At 51.5% G+C, this 22,802-nt stretch overlaps 1 protein-coding gene across 8 annotated transcripts; it reads left to right on the forward strand.

Moving 5' to 3' along the window:
• Nucleotides 1–25: 25 nt before the first annotated feature.
• On the forward strand, nt 26–18,215 carry ak8 (adenylate kinase 8). 8 transcript variants are annotated; one of them, XM_047380708.1, is made up of 18 exons: nt 320–523; nt 677–752; nt 1,105–1,172; nt 1,366–1,425; nt 2,554–2,855; nt 2,939–3,023; nt 5,092–5,141; nt 5,444–5,536; nt 6,724–6,792; nt 14,965–15,046; nt 15,122–15,193; nt 15,391–15,591; nt 15,837–15,959; nt 16,042–16,131; nt 16,259–16,400; nt 16,764–16,844; nt 16,925–17,054; nt 17,226–18,215. In XM_047380708.1, exons 5-18 carry the CDS (start codon nt 2,772–2,774, stop codon nt 17,313–17,315), a joined length of 1,392 nt encoding a protein of 463 aa, XP_047236664.1. In that variant the 5' UTR covers nt 320–523; nt 677–752; nt 1,105–1,172; nt 1,366–1,425; nt 2,554–2,771; the 3' UTR covers nt 17,316–18,215. The 8 variants fall into 8 exon arrangements, with proteins under 8 accessions (XP_047236662.1, XP_047236669.1, XP_047236664.1 ...); XM_047380710.1 differs by lacking the exon at nt 1,366–1,425; XM_047380709.1 differs by lacking the exons at nt 1,105–1,172; nt 1,366–1,425.
• Nucleotides 18,216–22,802: the final 4,587 nt, after the last annotated feature.

The following is a 22,802-nucleotide window of genomic DNA, read 5'->3' on the forward strand; positions in this document are numbered from 1 at the left end:
GCCATACAACGTCTCATCAAGTTCTCGCGATAACTCCCGCGGTAGTTGTGTCCTAATGGTATTCACAATAACAACGTCCCTGAAGCTTCTAAATGTGACAAGCTATGAATGACGTAAGAAGCTGTAGTTTGTTTAAATAACGAAGTTTCTCTCTATAAATGAAGGGCCGTTAGCTTAGCTCAGTATGCTAATTGGAGCTAACAAACCTAGCTATAACTAGCATGTCGCTTCATCGATGGCGCTGATGCGCCCCCTGCTGACTTGCTGTGGTACTGTTGATAAATCTGTCTCTCGGGACATTTTAAACCGTCCAGATCCTAGAACCGGTCGCAGAACAAATCAGTTTCTGCTTTTTAACACAGAATGTTGTCTTAATTTTAACTTTTGCTTGGTAACCAGTCCCTCGCTGCACTTTCACTATTGACGTAGTTTCCTAGCAACAGGTCAGCGCGTCATAGCAACCGCCAGACAGAGGAAAAACTTCCGTTGTTTGCAACTCGTCCGGAACCACCAGAACACAGAGGTAATGAAGGGACTTAAGCTTAAAAAAAAGGCAGGTGGAAATTCGTTTGAGTTCGGTAGTTTGGTGTAAAATTAAAGGAAACTTTCAGTTCAATCTGTCCGAACTTTTAACGGTTTGATCCATAAAACCTTTATTTGCTAACGTTTAAAACAGACATACCGACGTTTGGTACCTTGAGGTCCAGATCGTGTCCGTGCTCCGGGATCAACAGGTTCTGTTTTACACTCAGGTTAGCTTGGCTTTTAGCTGTGATTGGTTCTGAGTTATTTTGTCTTTCATCATATCTCTGGACCTTTGATAATGGACCTCATTTGTAATGTGCTCCAGAACTACAGTACTTAGACACAAAAAACCTGGACCAGATTATTTTACATTAATTGCAGAGTCTTATAAACCCAGTTTATGATTTGTAAAACCTTTATTTGATTTGTGAGAGTTCAGTAAAGGGCGGTTTCAATACTTTTTGGGTCTGGACCACATTAGAGTCTAAGGAACTGTAGTTCTGGAGCTGCAGCAGATCAAAGATGCTCAGGGTCATGAAAAATGAGGTTAAATTGCCATTTGTTTGTTTCCTGAATCAGAAGCCAACTTCAGCTTCGTGATATTGGGCCGATATAACCAGAACATTTTGTCTCATCAGGACCCAGAGGTGACCCAAACCCTAACACACTGTAGATGGTTTCCTAGAGGCCCACTAACATATTCCTCTGTATATTTAAACAATCACTGCTGATCTTTATTTAGATTCTAGAAGTCACTTTAAATCTGCAGCTGTGCAAATTTGATTTAAAACTCCTTCATTAATCCTAAAGGGAAATTAAATGTAGCTCCTTTCATTCAAGGGCCCTCAAGGAGTTACTGTAGATGCTGATGGTTGTGGGCAGGAATGATCTCCTGTAGAGGTCAGTGCTACTCAGTCATCTCCAAACGTTCTAGAGCAGTCCCCAGAACACATTCAGTCTTCTTTATCTAAATTCATTTATTACAGTAACTCCGTCACACATTTTATAGATTCGTTCCACACAGACTGATGGTTTAAATTATGATTTTCTGCTTCCAGCTATTGAAATCATAACATTTATGATTAAAATCAGACCATTAAATACATTTGAATTCAGAAATGTGGGCTTAATTAAAAATATGCTTCATACCTGCTTAAAGGGGAAACATCATGCTAAATGCTCATTTTTAGCCTTTAAATCCATGTTGTTGTGTACTTGGAGTCTGTAGGAGAGCAGAACAGTTGAATTTAGTCTCTCCAGATGCTGCAGATATCTTTATGTTCTGTTGGGTCATATTTTTCAATCCGTTCAGTTTTCTCTATCCTATATTACGTTTCTCCAACTGTTACGTCACAGTATTTGCTGTAGAACAGTTAAATAGCGGATACAGCTACTAATGGCTACCAGTGTCATGTATCCGCCATTTTTATTTCTAGCTGTGATTTTGTGGTCCAAGCTCAATTATGCTGAAGCTGTAAGTGGATATGTCTAAATGTTCGGATGTTGGGTATATTAGCCCACACAATTCATTACACCGTCCCCCAGCATCAGAACCTCTTCGCTCCTTAATGCAGTTACTTGGTATGGATGGAGAGGATGTAATAACACACCATTGCGATGAAGGAGCAGTTCTGCAGGTTCATCATCGTCAGTCTCCTCTTGCTCTGGGTCAGTCTCATATGTCCCCTTTAAAGGTTGTTAATTTGAAAAGGTACCTTTAATCTGACCAATGGACCTCATCAGAACGCAGATTGTGATTAACTGAGGTGGACCTGTAAATGCTGCTTCCAAGAGCTTCTCAGTGCCGGATGTGCAGCATGTCAGGGAAACTGAAACGGATAAAGGACGAGGTCTGTGCATGTTTTCATGCTGCAGAGGTTTATTGTGTTAAAATGAAATGTGGTTTGTCTGAGCTGTCAGAAGATGTCTGAGTGCAGCTCTGCAGCAGTAAATCCTCACCTGATATCCACCCGTTCAAGTGTCATTTCATCTGTTTTTCTGTCATTTTATCTGACTTCTGTTTGACAGAAACTGATCTGAAGTCTTCCTGATCGACTGGCTGTTCAAATGTCTGGCTGCATGTGCCTTTAACCTCAGAGAACCCTGAGATTAAAGCCCCTCCCACAGCGTGACCTCCTCAGGGCCATAAACCAGATGGGCCTTCAGAGGCTCGTTTTCAGAACAGGGCCTAATTGGATCAGTAGGGTTCCCACTGTTTGCATTCATAGTCCTTAAGATCGACCCAGATGGATGAGACTCTTAAGCCACTGAGGATTCCTCCTCAGATCAGTCTGTACGCAGACAAACACAACGTGTCCCACCTGGTGCAGGTAACACCGCCGCCAACAGGTTCTCATGTCAGATCGCAGCAGCTGCCCCACCCAGAACCTGTGTGTGCGTTTGTGTCTTTTAGCACATGGTAATCAGCCTTGTGGTGGACCAGCCAGATGATCCGATCTCCTACCTGATCAGCTTTCTGCAGAGGCGCATGGTGGAATGTAAGTGTCTGTGTCTTAATGGTTTGGTTCTGTTTGACCCGGTTCCTGTTTACGGGATATTGAAATGACCAGGATGAGGGATGTCAGTGGATCCTGTAGATCCAGCTTTTAGATGAAGTTTGATTTTTCTGCAGGATTATGCTGCAGGTGGAACATCACAAATGGAGCTGAAGGAGTTTTGTCTTAGATGCTGTCCAGCTGTGAGAAGCTGAGGCAGAGATGAACCTGAGATCTCAGGCAGAACTTCACTTAGTCCTGAAGGAAACTTGAAGTCACTGTTCTCCCAGTTAAAGACCAGTTCATACACTGTAGCTGCTGATCATGAAGACAGATTTAACTCAGCAGGGATGCTGTCTGCTGTGGTAAACTGTTACCTGGCACTGCCACCAGGTGGTGCTCACAGAAGACCTCAGCTCAGAGGAAACCATGATGACTCAGTGTGTTAAGTTAAGCAAAACTTGCTGGTGGAGCCATACTAACTCTTAAACCTGCAGAGACACAGAAATATCCTCAGGTTCTCCGTTGATCACAATTCTAAATCCAAACCGTGGAGAACTTTTCCTTGATGCCTTAACATATCAGGTTAGATTCAGGATAAACATCTGTGTGCAGAAGCTGTTTCATTCAGACTTTGTGAGCAGGTAAATCTGAGCTACTGCTGATGTAATGTGTCAGACTCACTGCCAGGTGTTCCTACTAATACCTGGTCCTCATCACCTCAACCACCATGAACTCATCAACCCATTTCACAACACACAGCACCCAAGAGCAGCAAACCGCCTGTGGACCCTGCCATGGAAGGCCTACACAGGGCATCACACTATGGTAGCGATATGCACTGCACAGAGGTAGGTCGTTGGCAAAGGACAGGATGTAGGGCACCGAACCCCCCTCTGACATCCCAGCCACGCTGACTGTGCAGGCCTGGACCCAGGGACCCCACCAACCACTGAAGAAAGGTCACCCAGAACTGAGTCGGCAGAGACCCTCCCCACCAACTCACCGGGCTGGTGGCAGCCCACAGCGGCAGCCGGAACTTGGAAGGGGAAAGGTAGTGAGGACACTGATATTCACCCCTGGTGAGTTAACCCTAAGAAGTCAAGAGGGAGGTATGCCCACCAGAGCCCCGCGCAGTCTCCACAGCCGGCCGGACACACCCCTGTGACTCCTTCACCCCAGAACATGACCTGAGCACCCACACAAACAACACCCCACCAAGGGAGGGCAGTTTTGGAGGAGCGAGTCAGGAAACGTTTTCCTCCACCAGTATCACATAGTGACCTGGTCACTATCCTGCAAGAAGAATGGCTTAAAATCCCTCTGACCACTGTGCAGGACTTGTAGATGTCATTCCCAAGACGAATTGATGCTGTATTGGCTGCAAAAGGAGGCCCTACACCATACTAATAAATTATTGTGGTCTAAAACCAGGTGTTTCACTTTCATTGTCCAACCCCTGTATCTATAGTGTATTAAGATTGAGGTGCAGGAAGGGCCAACCATAGCAGAAGGGGCCACTGCATGGTGCTTCACAGTTGACCCTATTGATGTGTGGTGTTGCATATGTTAGGGAAGAGGGGATGGGCGCTGGCACCTATTCCCCTTGGGGCAGGCTCCCTAACTGACCCCTTTTTGTCCTGGCCCACACCAATACAGCGGGGACCGAGGCCAGGGACCCCACTGAGATCCCCAAAGATGCCAGGGTGGAGCAGTCCAGGAGAAACAGGGCCAGCCAAGCAAAGTTAGCCCACACCAGGACCCCAGGCGCCACGCAGGCCCCGGCAGGTGCATCTGCCTCCAAAGCCCAACTGTCCACCCAAATATAACGCAAATCTCTGAACCGCCCTCCGGAACCCAGACCCCGTTCTACCCCAAGGACGCAAAGATTTAGAGATATGTCTGTTTGGTGGTTCTTTTTTGTTCTGTCGTTTTGAGTTGGACTTGAGAAGAAGAGGTGATCAAACTTCGCTCTTGTGCTGTCTCCCTTAGTCCTCCACATGTTCTTCATCTTGCTGATGAAAAGGAGGCTGCAGTCCTCATCTGAACCCTGCTGTGTTTCTGTGCTCAGGTCCCCGGGTGATGCTGCTCGGTCCTCCTGCTGTCGGCAAACAAACTCTGGTGAGTTTAAGACGAGTTCCTGCACATTAACGCTCACTTCTAGTTCATCTGCTGCTCATCGTACTACTTGGAATAGAGCAGATCTTTATTGTCACGGCAACAAAAGCATTGTTAAAACAGTGAACCGCAGCTTGGTATCCTTTTGGCAGCAATACACAGTATTCATACACCGTATCAAAAAAAATAAATCTGTATCTATGGAATGTACATATTAATAGCAGTTTGTGCAAATTGTGTGCAGCTTCAGGCTAGTGGTTTTGGTTTCAGTTATGAGTTTATTTTCTTCTGTGTTTGTTTATCAGGCGAAAAGGCTGAGTACCAAACTGAGAGCTGTGCACGTGACAGTTGAAGGTTTGCTGCAGGGCCAATCAGAGCAGAGCAGACTCAATAAGCAGGTAAGAAGCAGCGACCACGCTCAGATTCTGCCATCAGCAGGTAGTGTAGCGTCTGAGATCGATGATGGTAACAAGTTTCTGCTTTTCTTTCTGTTTTATAACAGTCACACCAGAATAAGCTTCATTAAAAAAAGGCTGAATCCACGGAAAAACTGCTCAACTTTGACCTTTAGATGACGCTCAGGTTGGAGTTGCGGTGGGGGGCCACAGTCATAGTGATCTGGATGGTAACTTTACCAGGAACTGAGAGCAGAGTCCGACCTGCTTCAGCATCTTTAGGAAGAACAATCTCTGCTGTTCTTTCTTTACCATCTGTGATATATTCAGGGACAGTGTCAGAGCATTGGTAATGTGAATACCCACATATTTGATGTTCTGTGAACTGGGGATTTTGTAGTCATCCTGGATCTTCTAAACTCCAGAATGACCAGAATGTGGCAAGTTATTCTCCAAACACCCTCTGTGAGATGCTTAACCTCCTCCCTAATACATATCTTCTCATGGTTGGTTCAGTTGCAGTGGATATAATCTGCAACCTTCACTGTAGTGTTGGTGGAATGGATAGGGCATCGTCCTGACCACGCCTGAGGAGATCATCGCTTGTTGGATAGTGTCAGGACGCTACTGTTTCTGTTCCTGAGAGATTATGGTTCTGACTTTGGTTCTGAAATCAACAAAAAGCCTCCTGGCATAGCTGTTTGGATGCTCCAGGTGGGACCTCTGTCAAGCTTTGCTGCTGATGGGTGAAATGATGGTTGTCAGGAGCCTTGGGGCAGATGTACCAGATGTGGGATAAACCGGAGCTCTGACAGAAATGGGTCTGGTACCTGACTTATAAGTCTTTCTGTCGGGGGAGTTCTGATTGATTCTGAAAGCCCAAACAGAGGATAAGGGTCTGAAGGCCCGTCTGAATGAATACCTGGAGGTGACATTCTGAGAAATTTTAAAGAACCTGACATTCATGAGCTGGTCCATGTGTTTCAGTTGTTTCAGTAACTTTCTCCAGTTCTGGTCGGGTTGGGTTTACTCAGGTTTTTTTTCTCAGCGTTGTTTTGCTTCAGTTTATCATCCCTGGAAGTTCTTAGTCATAATTCCTGCTTCCACCAGCTGCCCTGGATCACTCTGCAGGTTCACTCTGAGATGAGTTGAGCCATGGATTCACATGACCTGCATGTTTCTGTTTACAGGAAGCTTCTGCTGAGGTTCTGGTCCAGCTGCTCCAACAGAGACTGAGGGAGAAGGACTGCTTCCACAGGGTGAGTTCAGTCTAACACGTCTTCCTTTGGGTTTTTATCCTAAGTTTCCAAACACTCCAGAGAGTCAGCTCCATCCCACCTGAGCAGCAAGTTCTCCTGTTTCTCCGGGCCTCATTCTGAGGAGTGCTGATCCGGGCCGATGTAAAGGTCCGATAGATTTATACAGCACATTTAAAACAATAAAAGTAGTTACCCAGTTAAAAAACACAAAAAATCGAATTTATGCAGAATAAAAGAATTTCACTCATAGGAACAAGTTTTCTTGAAGGTCTGTGGATGGTGAGGAGTTCTCCTGGATCAGACGGGCCCAGAACATTTCCGGGTTAAAGAACAAGAACCAAAGGACAGAAAGCTAATGGAGACACAGAGTTATGTTTCATGGTATTTAGTTTCAGGTAAAGACGAGCTGCAATGTTCTGGAAGTTCTGCAAAAGCTGCAGGAACCTCTGATCCACACTAAGAAACAAGACATTACAAGTGTCCGGACATCAAGAACCTTCTCCAGATCTTTTAAAGGATAATAAAGCTTTACTTTAGGGTTTTCTGTCTACACTGAGTTGTCCAGAATAACACCTAGATCCACTTTGGTCCAAACCATGCTAGTTTGAACTGTTCTGACCGTATTGAGCCGCCGCCTTCTACCTGCAGATGGAGGATCAAACCTCTTCTGTGTCTCTGATCTGCTGCTGTGATGATCATAATTAGCTCTGTGGTTGCCACTGTGTCATACTACGATTCCCAGCAGACCCATGAGCGGGGCGGTGCTGTCCCCCAGAGACCAGCTGATCAAACGGACCCAGAGCTGTCAGATCCTAAGAGTTGTTTTCAGTCCGCCTCTCCTCATTAACATCTCATCCTGATTCCTCAGAGAGCTGCTCTCAGATCAGTTCACTGCTGCCACACAACAACATAGAATGAACCAACCAGAACCAGAACATCCTGCTTAGTTCTCAAATCAGTTAGAACCACAACCTGGTCCTGATCATGATTTTGTGTTATTCATTGAATTCTTCACCAGGCCAGTGCATGTCTACAACAGGACACCAGTAACACGGCAGAATTAGTCAGAAGCTAGTTTCATCTGTAGTCTGGTTGCCCAGTTATACAGAAGAAGCACAACAGATTATAAATCAATACATTTAAACAACGATAAAAACAACATATAAAGACTGTTTGGCCATTGCCGTGTAGGAACATCAGCATCGAGGAAGAAATATAACTAGCAGCATGGTTACAACATAAGAAGCAGTAGCAAAGGGTTTAGTAAAAGCACAATGGCAGAAAAAACAACATTGTTACTAACAGTAATTACAATTACAGAAAAGGCCATAAAAGAGTGTAACATAACTGAAATTCATGATGGCGGCAGCAGGGGTTCAGTGTTGACAGGGCTGGTTACTAATCATCCAGCCTTTTAGACATTTACAAAACAGGTTGTTGATGATCCGTTCCTGAGACGCTCTAACAGAGAAAACTGACTGACTAAAATTACTTTTTCTAAGAGGGATAAAACTGCCAGAGCTGCCAGAGAAAAAGCGCCTCACCAGACCAAGAACCCTAATAGTGGGCAACACAGCTGTGGATGGGATTAAAAACTTCTGCAACAAGAAAAACACAGAAGTTCTGATTGGTACCAGTAACGCGGTGTCAGATATCTCAGAGAATATTCTTACAATCACAGAAAAACGCCCGTCTCTAGAAAACCTTATTATACACTGTGGAGCCATGGATGACGTGGCTAAGAAAACATCAGAAGGATTGAAGGAGGATTTCACTCGTCTTCTGAATATTGTTGGAGGTCTCAATATCAAGGTGTTTCTCAGAGGACCCTTTGCACCGATTTTCTGTGGAGGTGAGATTTTTTCCAGACTTCTGATGATTAATAAGTGGTTGAATAAAACATGTGCTACTACACCTGTGAACTTCATCAACAACTTTAATATTTTTTGGGAAAAAAGACAACTCTTCAAGCAAGATGGTTTCTGTTTGAATAAGCCAGGAGCCAAACGTCCAACATCTAATCTCTTCTATTCAGTAAATAATCCACCAGCAGCTTCAACCTTCATCAGAGAACATGGAGCATCAACAACAATGATAACGATGCCTCCAACAGCTCCAGCAGAAACAATCAGCCAGTTGGCTGAGAAAGAGAGGTCATCACAAAAGGTCTCCCTGTCAAAATCCACAGGAGAAGTGGACCCCCCCCCCGTTATACCCCCCTCAACCCAGACCCAGACCCCGACCCAGAACTCTCCCATCTCCACACTGAGCCTGCTTTTTGCTTTACTGGATTCTGATAACATGAAAGAAGTTCTTAAAATCGGGACCCAAATGGTTCTGACATCTTCTCCATTCAACATCCCCCGTGTCCGAGGACCTGCTACTAAACCAACATCTTCCAAATGCTGCAGACCTCCACCACCTCCTAATCTATCTCCTACTAATCAGGACCTTCAAATCACTTCTTTGTGATACAGTCTGGGCCCCAGTGGTAACTCTATCAGAAATGAACATCTCCAGGAAAAACTTGGGCCCCTAATAGGAGATAGTTGTAAAATCTCTGTGTTTATACGTGACAGAAAGAACAAAGCTAAAAGGATAAGAGACAGTAATAAACAATCAATGAAAGCCATAAACTGTCAGGTACAACCAGACACAGAGTTAATATCAGCAACTAAGTCATATAAACTGGCTTTACTGAACATTAGATCTCTGTCAGGAAAATCATTTTTAATCAATGACTTCATTACTGACCACGATCTTGATGTGATCATCAGTAAAAACATTAACAATGCTGGTCCATTATTTGCCACGGTCGACAGGTTAACAAACCCTCCTGTAACTGTAGCATCTGAACTCCACTCTACCAGGACCTGCAATGAATTTGTTAACTTCTTTACTGAAAAAAACCCAAAAGATCACAGAGGCAATCAGAACATCCACATCAACTCCAGTACCAATGTTGTCTCCAACTAGAACTGATTTTGACTAAATTTACCAATTTCACCAAATAAACTACAAAAACTTAGAAGAAATCGTACAGAAACTAAGTTCTTCTTCCTGCTGTCTCAATGTTTTACCCACAGCTTTCCTTCAGAAAGTTTTGCCTTCTATGCCACCAAGGATTAAGGCAGTTCTGAAGGCAAAAGGGGGTCCAGCCCGGTACTAGCAAGGTGTACCTAAGAAAGTGGCTGGTGAGTGTATATACACTCACCAGCCACTTTATGTGCCAAGAAAATATCCCCCACACCATTACACCACTGCTACCAGCCTGAACCGTTGATACAAGGCAGGATGGATCCATAATTTCATGTTGTTGACGCCAGATTCTGACCCTACCATCCAAATGTCGCAGCAGAAATCGAAAAAGCTTTCCTTAAGAAAACTTTGCCTGTAATAACATCTGATTTAACACAAATAATGTGTTTCAACAGTTAAACAACTTCCTAACAACGACCAACCGCTTCGATGTCTTCCAGTCAGGCTTCCTGCTCACCACAGTACAGAGACTGCTCTTGTCAAGGTGTTCAATAACATCCGTATAAATGCAGACTGTGGAAGAACCACAGTGCTGGTATTATTGGACCTTAGTGCAGCATTCGACACTGTTGATCACTCCATTTTATTAGAGCGCCTGGAACACTGGGTCAGCCTTTCTGGTACAGCACTCAACTGGTTTAAATCCTACTTGAAGGACAGGGACTTTTTTGTGTCAGTAGGTAACTTTACATCAGAGAGCACAAAAATAACATGTGGCGTTCCCCAAGGGTCCATCTTAGGGTCCCCTCCTATTCAATATCTTCATGCTCCCCCTAACTCAGATTTTAATAAACAACAACGTAAGTTATCATAACTATGCAGACGACACACAGCTATACGTTACGATGTCACCAGGTGACCATGAACCCATTCAAGCACTGGGTAAATGCTTAGAAGAAATCAATGCATGGATGGGCCAGAATCTTCTTCAGCTGAATCAAAACAAAACTGAAGTAATAATCTTTGAACCAAAGGAAGAGCGTTTAAAAGTTAGCACACAGCTTCAGTTAATACAGCTAGAAACCACCAGTCAGTCTGGAAACCTGGGTGTAGTGATGGACTCAGACCTGAACCTTCAGAGGAACATAAAGACAGTAACAAGGTCGCCTTCTATCATCTAAAGAACATCTCCAGGATTAAAGGACTAATGTCTCATTAGGACCTTGAAAAACTAATTCATGCGTTCATCTTTAGTAGAATAGATTACTGCAACGGTGTCTTCACAGGTCTGCCTAAAAAGTGGATCAGACAGCTGCAGTTGATCCAGAACGCTGCTGCCCGCGTCCTCACTAGAACTAAGAAAGTGGAGCACATTGGCCCGGTTCTAAAGTCTCTACACTGGCTCCCTGTAGCTCAGAGAATAGACTTTAAAATACTTCTGTTAGTCTATAAATCACTGAATGGCTTAGCACCAAAATACATTACAGACTTGTTGTCAGTGTATCAACCACCCAGACCTCTCAGGTCTTCTGGCTCAAATCTACTCTCCAGAACCAGAACCAAACATGGAGAAGCAGCTTTTAGTTCTTATGCTCCACTAATCTGGAAATAAACTCCCAGAAAACTGTAAAAGAAGCCCTAAGTTGCTTTAAGTCAAGATTAAAAACTTATTTGTTTAGAGTGGCCTTTGACTAGGCCATCTAGGCATGATTAGTTGCGTTTTCAGTCCAATTTTCCTTTTGTTTTCTTGTCCATCATTCTATTCTCTTTGTTTTATTTGATTTAACTTTTTTAAATTACCTCTGTTTGATTTTATCATTTGATTTGTTTTTCCTGTATCTGTGTTTATTTGCTTTATATGATTGTATTGTAATTGTATGTACAGCGCTTTGAGTGTCTCGTTGTTGAAAAGCACTATATAAATAAACTTACCTTATATTCTTGGACAATATTAATTTTTTCTCCTGACGCTATAATATCTTATGTGATTTAGTAAAAAACATACCTACACTTTTAGAGTTGTAGACGACATTTATTCAAACACTTTGTCACTTTGATCATCACGTTTGTGAGGAACCGGTTCTGGTCAGCTCAGAATTCACTGTAGATGGTTCTACTGGACGGGTTTATTCTGTTTGGTCAGAAATGGTTCTGGAATCATGTGCCATCTGATAGGCTTCAGTCCCACCAGTATCCATCCGTCCATCATCATCCATTCATGCAAAGACAGAATGACACTATGTGTGCGTGTGTGTGCGTGCGTGTGTGTGCGTGTGTGTGTGTGATCAGCAGTAAATCATCCTTACCGTTTTTATCTTTTCTTCTAAGCTCCACAAACCGCTGCATCTTTCAGGCTGCAGCTGCGTCGTTTAGCATCCAGGATCAAAGTGTGTGTGTTAGTGTGGGTGGGTGGCTGGGTGGTGTGTCTTTGGTTTGCTAATAGCTGTTTTTGGCTTCAGGCTAAACTCATCAAGCGATCTCCAGGGACCCTTGGAGTGATGTTTTATCTGCTGCAAACAGATGATGATTGACAGTTTTCATCAGAACGCTGCTGCTGTAACTTTAAATGCTACACCTGTCTGTCTGTCCATCTGTCTGTCTGTCTGTCTGTCCATCTGTCTGTCTGTCTGTCCATCTGTCTGTCTGCCTGTCTGTCCACCTGTCTGTCTGTCTGTCCACCTGTCTGTCTGTCTGTCTGTCCACCTGTGTGTCTGTCTGTCTGTCCACCTGTCTGTCTGTCCGCCTGTCTGTCTGTCTGTCTGTCCGCCTGTCTGTCTGTCTGTGTGTCTGTCTGTCCGCCTGTCCGTCTGTCTGTCCGTCTGTCTGTCTGTCTGTCCATCTGTCTGTCTGTCTGTCTGTCTGTGTGTCTGTCTGTCTGTCTGTCTGTCCACCTGTCTGTCCATCTGTCTGTCTGTCTGTCCACCTGTCTGTCCACCTGTCTGTCTGTCTGTCTGTCCACCTGTCTGTTTGTCTGTCCACCTGTCTGTCTGTCTGTCCACCTGTCTGTTTGTCTGTCTGTTTGTCTGTCTGTCTGTCTGTCTGTCCGCCTTTCTGTCTGTCTGTCTGTCTGTCTGTCCACCTGTCTGTTTGTCTGTCCACCTGTCTGTCTGTCTGTCCGTCTGTCTGTCTGTCCACCTGTCTGTCTGTCCGTCTGTCTGTCTGTCTGTCTGTCCGCCTTTCTGTCTGTCTGTCCACCTGTCTGTGTGTCCGTCTGTCCGTCTGTCTGTCTGTCCGCCTTTCTGTCTGTCTGTCCGCCTGTCTGTCTGTCCGTCTGTCTGTCTGTCCGCCTTTCTGTCTGTCTGTCCACCTGTCTGTCTGTCTGTCTGTCTGTCCGCCTTTCTGTCTGTCTGTCCACCTGTCTGTCTGTCCGTCTGTCTGTCTGTCCGCCTTTCTGTCTGTCTGTCTGTCCGCCTGTCTGTCTGTCTGTCTGTCTGTCCGCCTTTCTGTCTGTCTGTCCGCCTGTCTGTCTGTCTGTCTGTCCGCCTTTCTGTCTGTCTGTCTGTCTGTCCATCTGTCTGTCTGTCTGTCCATCTGTCTGTCTGTCCACCCGTCTGTCTGTCCACCTGTCTGTCTGTCTGTCTGTCCGTCTGTCTGTCTGTCCGCCTTTCTGTCTGTCTGTCCACCTGTCTGTCTGTCTGTCCGTCTGTCTGTCTGTCCGCCTTTCTGTCTGTCTGTCCACCTGTCTGTCTGTCTGTCCGCCTTTCTGTCTGTCTGTCTGTCTGTCCATCTGTCTGTCTGTCTGTCCATCTGTCTGTCTGTCTGTCCATCTGTCTGTCTGTCTGTCTGTCCATCTGTCTGTCTGCCTGTCTGTCCACCTGTCTGTCTGTCCATCTGTCTGTCTGTCTGTCCACCTGTCTGTCTGTCTGTCTGTCTGTCCACCTGTCTGTCTGCCTGTCTGTCCATCTGTCTGTCTGTCTGTCCATCTGTCTGTCTGTCTGTCCATCTGTCTGTCTGTCTGTCTGTCCATCTGTCTGTCTGCCTGTCTGTCCACCTGTCTGTCTGTCCATCTGTCTGTCTGTCTGTCCACCTGTCTGTCTGTCTGTTTGTCTGTCCACCTGTCTGTCTGTCTGTCCGTCTGTCTGTCTGTCTGTCTGCCTTTCTGTCTGTCTGTCCACCTGTCTGTCTGTCCACCTGTCTGTCTGTTTGTCTGTCCACCTGTCTGTCTGTCTGTCCACCTGTCTGTCTGTTTGTCTGTCCACCTGTCTGTCTGTCTGTCCACCTGTCTGTCTGTTTGTCTGTCCACCTGTCTGTCTGTCCACCTGTCTGTCTGTCTGTCCACCTGTCTGTCTGTCCATCTGTCTGTCTGTCTGTCCACCTGTCTGTCTGTCTGTCTGTCCACCTGTCTGTCTGCCTGTCTGTCCATCTGTCTGTCTGTCTGTCCATCTGTCTGTCTGTCTGTCCATCTGTCTGTCTGTCTGTCTGTCCATCTGTCTGTCTGCCTGTCTGTCCACCTGTCTGTCTGTCCATCTGTCTGTCTGTCTGTCCACCTGTCTGTCTGTCTGTTTGTCTGTCCACCTGTCTGTCTGTCTGTCCGTCTGTCTGTCTGTCTGTCTGCCTTTCTGTCTGTCTGTCCACCTGTCTGTCTGTCCACCTGTCTGTCTGTTTGTCTGTCCACCTGTCTGTCTGTCTGTCCACCTGTCTGTCTGTTTGTCTGTCCACCTGTCTGTCTGTCCACCTGTCTGTCTGTCTGTCCACCTGTCTACTCAGCTCTGTATGAAATTATTCTGAATTCATGGAGCTAAACAATCAGTACTGAGCCGGACTGAACCAGAACTTCATCATCTCTGAAAGAGCTTCAGAGGTCTGGTACTATTAGGTCAGAACCAGGAAATGGGTCATCACAGATCTGAAGTGCTGATGGTTGGACTTGATCGAGAAATGATGCAGGGTCAGGTGGGTGGGAATGAAGTTAGAAGCTGTTAGATGGGAAACAGCTTCAGACCACAGCTGGATCTCTGATGGTTCCGTTACCAAATGATTTGGTAACGAAACCTTTAAGAATATTTTGCTTGTATTTTCTTTAAGTGTCTCGGTCAGAACCATCAGTTTGTTAGAATCTGTCTTTAGCTCCAGCCCTTTCCCTTGGATAATGTCACATGGTTGTTTGAGCCTTGGCTGCTCTAACAGAACCTTCCAGCATCATGATGTTCTTAAGGTCCAAAGCATGTAATGATATTCTGTTTGCTGTTAAAGGGCTGGGTGTTGGAGGGGATCCCTCAGAGCCGTTTGCTGGTTCTGCAGCTCCAACAGGCTGGGATCATCCCTGAACATGTTGGTAAGAACTGCTAAAGATTCTCAGCTTGGCCCGTCTGACCTGCAGCTGATCAGAGATGCTCTGCTCTGTTGGCAGTGATGCTGGAGGCTCCGGATGATGTTCTGCTGCAGAGGAGCCGAGGAAAGCTCATTGACCCCATTACTGGAGGTAAGTATGGCTCGGTCGGCCCGGTCTAGCCCAGGTCTGTGAATCTGGCTCAGCCTGAGAGGTCCAGTCCATCTCAGTCTGTTCTGTGGAGGTGTTTTGATCTTTCTCTGTGGGTCCAGCCGGAGCCTGTAAGTCAGGTCCAGCTTGGCCTCGTCACAGTACAACAAAATCTTCTCATCACCACTTCCTGTCCTCAGATGTCTATCATCAGATCTTCGTCCGGCCAGACGACGACACCATCATTCGGCGCCTGGAGTGGGGGCAGGGCCTGTCAGAGGAGAAGCTATTGGCTGAGCTGCAATGTTACCGCTGTGAGGTCACAGGTCTGAGATCAGCCTATCAGCATGTCCTGAAGGTCATCAATGGAGACCAACCTCCTGCTGACGTCTACCAACAAGGTGGAGCTCCTGATGGAGGTGGAGGGTGATCATATGAGTAGAATAGAATAGAAATATCCTTTATTGATGGGCAGCATGCAGATTCACATAAAGATCAAATATAATTAGAAGAATAAGAATGAAGAGGAAGGGATGAAAACTTGCTGAAGTTATTGAAAATAATAAGAGTTGGATAATTAAAACGAATTGAAAATGTACAAACTGACCCAAAAGGAACGTAATCTAGTCCCTGCTGGTTCCTTTAGCACTGACATTCATCTGGACTCGATGTCAAATCAGAACACCAAGAATAGTCCTGGTGGGCCCGCCAGGGTCCGGAAAGAGCCACCTGGCCCGGCTGGTGTCTGAAAAGTACAAACTGGTGGACGGTAAAAACACACACACAGATTTGGATTTAGTTCTAACTGGTTCTGAACTGACTGTTGTTCTCATGGCTGGATTTTACTTCAGTGAGCTCCAGTCTCCTGCTGAGGTCTGTGGCAGCTGATGGTTCTGGTGCAGGAGCAGAGATCCAACCATACCTGGATGATGAACGTCCAGGTGAGGTCAGCGTGTGAGCTCTGAAGTTCAGTGAACCCAAACAGCTTTAGGTTCTGCTAGATCTGTGCTACTGTCAGTTAGTCACTGATCCTGGATCAGCAGGCTTCTGATCAGCCTGTCTATGCAGTTCCAGACTCCCTGCTGCTGCAGGTTCTGGAGGACCGTCTGAGCCAAGTGGACTGCAGCTGCAGAGGCTGGATTCTGCACGGCTTTCCCTGCGACCTGCAGCAAGCCAGGAGCTTGCAAAAGTCCCAGTACCAGCCCAACAGGTGCAGAACCAGAACCCTGTTTACAATATCTACACAACCAGACCCAGGTACAGTTCTGCAGTGTGCATGCTGCTCCAACTGCTGCAGAACTGGTCTGGTCTTACTTTGGGATCCAGTTCTAGTTCTGTTTGTTAATCTGGACCAAACCTGAGAAGTTCTGAATAATTTGTGAACAAATAAAAATCTCCTAAATCTTGACAAGCTCTAAGATTTGCACCTGAATGTTCTCCTCCTTCTGCTCCTGCACTTCCTGCTTCACCTCCTTCTCTATCTACACCTCCTCCTCTTTTTCCTCCTTATTCACCTACTCCTCCACCTTTACTTCCTCCTCCTCCACCTACCGTTTCTCCACCTCCTCACCAGGGTTTTCTTCTTGGAGGCGACAGATGAAGTGTGTTTGGAGAGACTCTCTCTGAGAGCAACAGATCCGGTCAGTGGCCAGAGGTCAGTGCTCCGGTTTAACCAGTAAAGAAACTTTCCCAGGACGTGTACGTACAGGCAGACAGCTTTATTTGGTCCTACAGGTACCACTCTGTGACCCAACCGGCTCCGAACATTGAGATCCAGACCAGACTTCAGACGGCTCCAGAAGACGGCACAGAGGCGGTAACACAAAGGCTGAAACAGTTCAGGATCCGCTCTGCCGCCATGATGGTAGGCACACAGACCTGTAACCATGGAAACTAATTTCATTCACTGACTTTATTTATGAGTCAAATGTAACAATAGATTTTCATTTGTAATATGAGAGTTCTGTCCTTATTTCTGTGATCAGACTGATTGGAACCAGAACATAAAAACTGAAATCTGTGCGTCTCTGATCAGTCCGTGTATCCAGATGCTGTTCATCTTGACGCTGACCAGGATCCTCGCTCTGTGTTCGAGGCTCTGGAAAGCCGACTCTACACCAACTAAAACCTGGACCCACCTGGACTCATCTGGACTCACCTGGACTCACCTGGATTTATCTGGACCCACCTGGACTCACTTGGACTCACCTGGACTCTTCTGGACTCACCTGGATTTATCTGGACCCACCTGGACTCATCTGGACTCACCTGGATTTATCTGGACCCACCTGGACTCATCTGGACCCACCTGGACTCACTTGGACTCACCTGGACTCATCTGGACTCACCTGGATTTATCTGGACCCACCTGGACTCATCTGGACTCACCTGGATTTATCTGGACCCACCTGGACTCATCTGGACTCACCTGGACTCATCTGGACCCACCTGGACTCACCTGGATTTATCTGGACCCACCTGGACTCACTTGGACTCACCTGGACTCTTCTGGACTCACCTGGATTTATCTGGACCCACCTGGACTCATCTGGACTCACCTGGATTTATCTGGACCCACCTGGACTCATCTGGACCCACCTGGACTCACTTGGACTCACCTGGACTCATCTGGACTCACCTGGATTTATCTGGACCCACCTGGACTCATCTGGACTCACCTGGACTCACCTGGACTCATCTGGACCCACCTGGATTCATCTGGACTCACCCGGACTCAGCTGTATTCATTTGGACTCACCTGGACTCATCTGGACCCGCCTGGACTCATCTGGACTCATCTGGACTCACCTGGGCAGAAAGAAGGCTCTTCATTTCATGTTAAAAGTTGTTTGTTGTTCATTGTTGAGTTTTGGTCCCGGTTCCATCGGTTTGTTTTATTTGTTCAGTCTGACCCGCAGGATGAGGAACCGGACCATAATTTACGCTTTAAACAAACGGAAAATTTGTAAAAATATAAGTTGCATCAAATGTTCAATATAAATACCACAGCAATGAGGATCAGAAACTTCTGGTGGCCTTATGGGTCAATGGTTCTGTATCTGCAGTGTGTCCTGTAGGAGATCTGACAGGTTACCCCAGCCCTTTCCGGTCCCGTTTCTCCCGCCCCCCTTCCGCGGCGCACTCTATTGGTCGTGCCCTGCGGGTGGGTCTGTCTCTCTCCCCTCTGGGCTCTGCTTGGTCCGCCCCGGTTGTCCGTCCTCCCGCCGTGGGTGCCCCCCTGGCTGGCCGGCCCCCGCCCCCCTCTCGGCTTGGCTGGCGCCCCCTGGCCCTGTGGGGCTGCCGCTGGCCCCCCTGGCCCCGGCCTCCGCCTCCCTGGGTCGGGTCCCGTCCCCCTTCCTGTGCCCCGGTCCCCCTTCGCCTGCTGGTTCTGCCCGCCCGTCTGGTTGCGCCCTGGTGTGCGGGTCCTTGGTCCTGGCTGGCTGCTGGCTGGCTGGCTGCTGGCTGGCTGGCTGGCTGCTGGCTGGATGCTGGCTGGCTGGCTGGCTGGCTGCTGGCTGGCTGGCTGCTGGCCTGGTGCTGCTTGGCTGGCTGCTGGATGGCCGGCTGGCTGGCTGCCTGGATGGCGGGCTGGCTGGCTGGGCTGGCTGGCTGCTGGCTGGCTGGCTGGCTGGCTGCTGGCTGGTGGCTGGCTGGCTGGCTGGCTGGTGGGCTCGGCTGGCTGGCTGCTGGCTGGCTGGCTGGCTGGCTGGCTGGCTGGCTGGGGCAGCTGGCTGGCCTGCTGGCTGGCTGGCTTGGCTCCTGGCTGGCGTGCGCCGGCTGGCTGCGGCTGGCTGGCGCTGGCTGGCTGGCTAGGCTGGCTGGCTGCTTGGCTGGCTGGCTGCTGGCTGGCTGCTGGCGTGGCTGCTGGCTGCTGGCTGGCTCCTGGAGTGGCGGCTGGCTGGCCTGGAGCTGGCTGGCCTGGCTGGCTGGTGGCTCCTGGCTGGCCTGGCTGGCTGGCTGCCGGCTGGCCTGGCTGGCTGGCTGGCCTGGCTGGCTGGCTTGCTGGCTGGCTGGCTGCTGGCTGGCTGCTGGCGTGCTGGCTTGCTGGTGGCTGGGTCGCTGCTGGCTGGCTGGCTGGCTGCTGGCTCGCTGCGGCTGGCTGCCTGGCTCGCTGCTGGCTGGCTGGCTGCTGGCTCGCTGCTGGCTGGCTGCCTGGCTGCTGGCTCGCTGCTGGCTGGCTGGCCGGCTGGCTGCTGGCTGGCTGGCTGGCTGGCTGCTGGCTGGCTGGCCGGCTTGCTGCTGGCTCGCTGCTGGCTGCTGGCTGGCTGGCTGCTGGCTGGCTGGCCGGCTTGCTGGCTGGCTGGCTGGCCGGCTTGCTGCTGGCTCGCTGCTGGCTGGCTGGCCCCGGCTGGCTGCTGGCGGCTGCTGGCTGGCTGGCCGCTGGCTGCTGGCTGGCTGGCCGGCTGGCTGCTGGCTCGCTGCTGGCTGGCTGCTGGCTGGCTGGGCTGCTGGCTGGCTGGCTGCCTGCCTGGCTGGCTGCTGGCTGGCTGCTGGCTGGTGCTGGCTGGGCTGCTGGCTGGCTGGCTGGCTGGCTGGCCGGCTGGCTGCTGGCTCGCGGCTGCCCTGCCTGGCTGGCTGGCTGGCTGCTGGCTCGCTGCTGGCTGGCTGGCAGGCTGGCTGCTGGCTGGCTGGCCGGCTGGCTGGCTGGCTGGCTGCTGGCTGGGCTCGCTGCTGGTGGCTGGCTGCTGGCTGGCTGGCTGGCTGGCTCGCTGGCTGCCTGCCTGGCTGGCTGCGGGCTTGCTGCTGCCTGGCTGGCTGGCTGGCTGGCTGGCTCGCTGCTGCCTGGCTGGCTGCTGGCTCGCTGATGGACTGGCTGCTGGCTCGCTGCTGGCTGGTTGGCGGCTGGTGCTTGGCTGGCTGCTGGCTAGCTGCTGGCTGGCTGGCTGGCTGGCTGCTGGCTGGCGGGCTGGCTGGCTCGCTGCTGGCTGGCTGGCCGGCTGGCTGCTGGCTTGCTGGCTGGCTGGCTCCGCTGCTGGGGGCTGGCTGGCTGCTGGCTCGCTGCTGGCTGGCTGCTGGCTCGCTGCTGGCTGGCTGGCTGCTGGCTCGCGTGGCTGGCTGCCTGGCTCGCTGCTCGCTGCTGGCTGGCTGGCCGGCTGGCTGCTGGCTGGCTGCTGGCTGGCTGGCTGGCTGGCTTGGCTGGCTGGCCGGCTTGCTGCTGGCTGGCTGGCCGGCTTGCTGCTGGCTCGCTGCTGGTGGCTGGCGGCTGGCTGCTGGCTGGCTGCTGGCTGGCTGGCCGGCTGGCTGCGGCTGGCTGGCTGGCTGCTGGCTCGCTGGCTGCCCTGCCGGTGGCTGGGCTGCTGGCTCGCTGCTGGCTCGCTGGCTGCCTGCCTGGCTGGCTGGCTGGCTGCTGGCTGGCTGGCCGGCTGGCCGGCTGGCTGCTGGCTGGCTGGCTGCTGGCTGGCTGGCCGGCTTGCTGCTGGCTCGCTGCTGGCTGGCTGGCTGCTGGCTGGCTGGCTGCTGGCTGGCTGGCCGGCTGGCTGCTGGCTGCTGGCTGGCTGGCTGGTTGCTGGCTCGCTGGCTGGCCTGCCTGGCCTGGCGGATGGCTGGCTGCTGGTGGCTGGCGGCTGCTGGCTCGCTGGCTGCCTGCCTGGTGGCTGGCTGGCTGCTGGCTGGCTGCTGGTCGCTGGGCTCGATGGCTGCCTGCCTGGCGTGGCTGGCTGGCTGGGGCTGCTGGCTCGCTGGCTGCCTCTGCCTGGCTGGCTGGCTGCTGCTGGCTCGCTGCTGGCTGGCTGGCTGCTGGCTGGCTGCTGGCTCGCTGGCTGCCCTGCCGAACTGGCGGCTGGTGCTGGCTGTGCTGGCTGGCCGGCTGGCGCTGGGCTGGCTGGCTGGCTGGCGGCTGGCTCGCTGCTGGCTGGTGTGCTGGCTGGCTGGCTTGGCTGCTGGCTCGCTGCTGGCTGGCTGCTGGCTCGCTGCTGGCTGGCTGCTGGCTGGCTGGCTGGCTGCTGGCTGGCTGGCCGGCTGGCTGCTGGCTGGCTGGCTGGCTGGCTGCTGGCTCGCTGCTGGCTTGCTGGCTGGCGGCCGGCGGTGCTGCTGGCTCGATGCTGGCTGGCTGGCTGCTGGCTCGCTGCTGGCTGGGCTGGCTGCTGGCTGGCTGGCTGCTGCCTGGCTGGGTGGCTGGCTCGCTGGCTGCCCTGCAGGCTGGCTGCTGGCTCGCGGCTGCTGGTCTGGCTGGCTGGCTGGCTCGCTGGCTGCCTGCCTGGCTGGCTGCTGGTCGCTGGATGGCTGGCTGCTGGCTGGCTGGCCGGCTGGCTGCTGGCTCGCTGCTGGCTGGCTGCTGGCTGGCTGGCTGGCTGGCTGGCTGGCTGGCTCGTGCTGGCTGGCTGGCGGCTGGGCTGGCTCGCTGCTGGCTTGCTGGCTGGCTGGCTCGCTGCTGGCTGGCTGGCTGGCTGGCTGCGCTGCTGGCTGCTGGGCTGCTGGCTGGCTGGCTGCTGCTGCTGGCTTGCTGGCTGGCTGGCCGGCTTGCTGCTGGCTGCGTGGCTGGCTGGCTTGCGGGCTGCTGGCTGGCTGGCCGGCTTGCTGCGGCTCGCTCTGGCTGCTGGGCTGGCTGGTGGCTGGCTGCTGGCTGGCCGGCTTGCTGCGGGCTCGCTGCTGGCGGCTGGCTTGCTGGCTGCTGGCTGGCTGGCCGGCTTGCTGCTGGCTCGCTCCTGGCTTGCTGGCTGGCTGGCTGGCGGGGCTTGCTGGCTGGCTGGCCGGCTTGCTGCTGGCTCGCTGCTGGCTGGCTGGCGGGCTGGCTGCTGGCTGGCTGGCTGCTGGCTGGCTGGCTGCTGGCTGGCTGCTGGTGGCTGGCTGGCTCGCTGTCTGCCTGCCTGGCCTGGCTGGCTGGCGCTGGCTGGTGGTGCGGCTCGCTGCTGGCTCGCTGGCTGCTTGCCTGGCTGGCTGGCTGGCTGCTGGCTCGCTGCTGGCTGGCTGCTGGCTGGCTGGCTGGCTGCTGGCTCGCTGGCTGCCCTGCCTGGCTGGCTGGCTGGCTGCTGGCTCGCTGCTGGCTGGCTGGCTGCTGGCTGGCTGGTGGCTGCGGCTCGCTGGCTGCCTGCCTGGCTCGCTGGCTGCTGGCTGGCTGGCTGGCCGGCTGGCTGCTGGCTGGTGGCTGGCTGGCTGCTGGCTCGCTGCTGGCTGGCTGGCTGGCTGCTGCCTGGCTGGCTGGCTGCCTGCGGCTCGCTGCTGGCGGCTGCTGGCTCGCTGTGGCTCGCTGGTCTGGCTGCCTGCTGGCTGGCTGGCCGGCTGGCTGCTGGCTCGTGCTGGCTGGCTGGCTGCTGGCTCGCTGCGGCTTTGCGCTGGCAGGGCTGCTGGCTGGCTGCTGGCTCGCTGCTGGCTCGCTGGCTGGCTGCCTGCTGGCTGGCTGGCCGGCTGGCTGCTGGCTCGCTGGCTGGCTGGCTGGTGCTGGCTCGCTGCTGGCTTGCTGCTGGCTGGCTGGCCGGCCGGCTTGCTGCTGGCTCGCTGCTGGTGGCTGGCTGCTGGCTCGCTGCTGGCTGGTGGCCCGCTGGCTGCTGGCTCGCGCTGGCTGGATGGCCAGGCTGGCTGCGGGTAGCTGCTGGCTGGCTGGCCGGCTGGCGCTGGCTGGCTGGTGGCTGCTGGCGGCTGGCCGGCTGGCTGCTGGCTTGCTGCGTGGCTGGCT

Source organism: Girardinichthys multiradiatus, chromosome 12 (assembly GCF_021462225.1).
Source record: "Girardinichthys multiradiatus isolate DD_20200921_A chromosome 12, DD_fGirMul_XY1, whole genome shotgun sequence".
NCBI lineage: Eukaryota > Metazoa > Chordata > Actinopteri > Cyprinodontiformes > Goodeidae > Girardinichthys > Girardinichthys multiradiatus.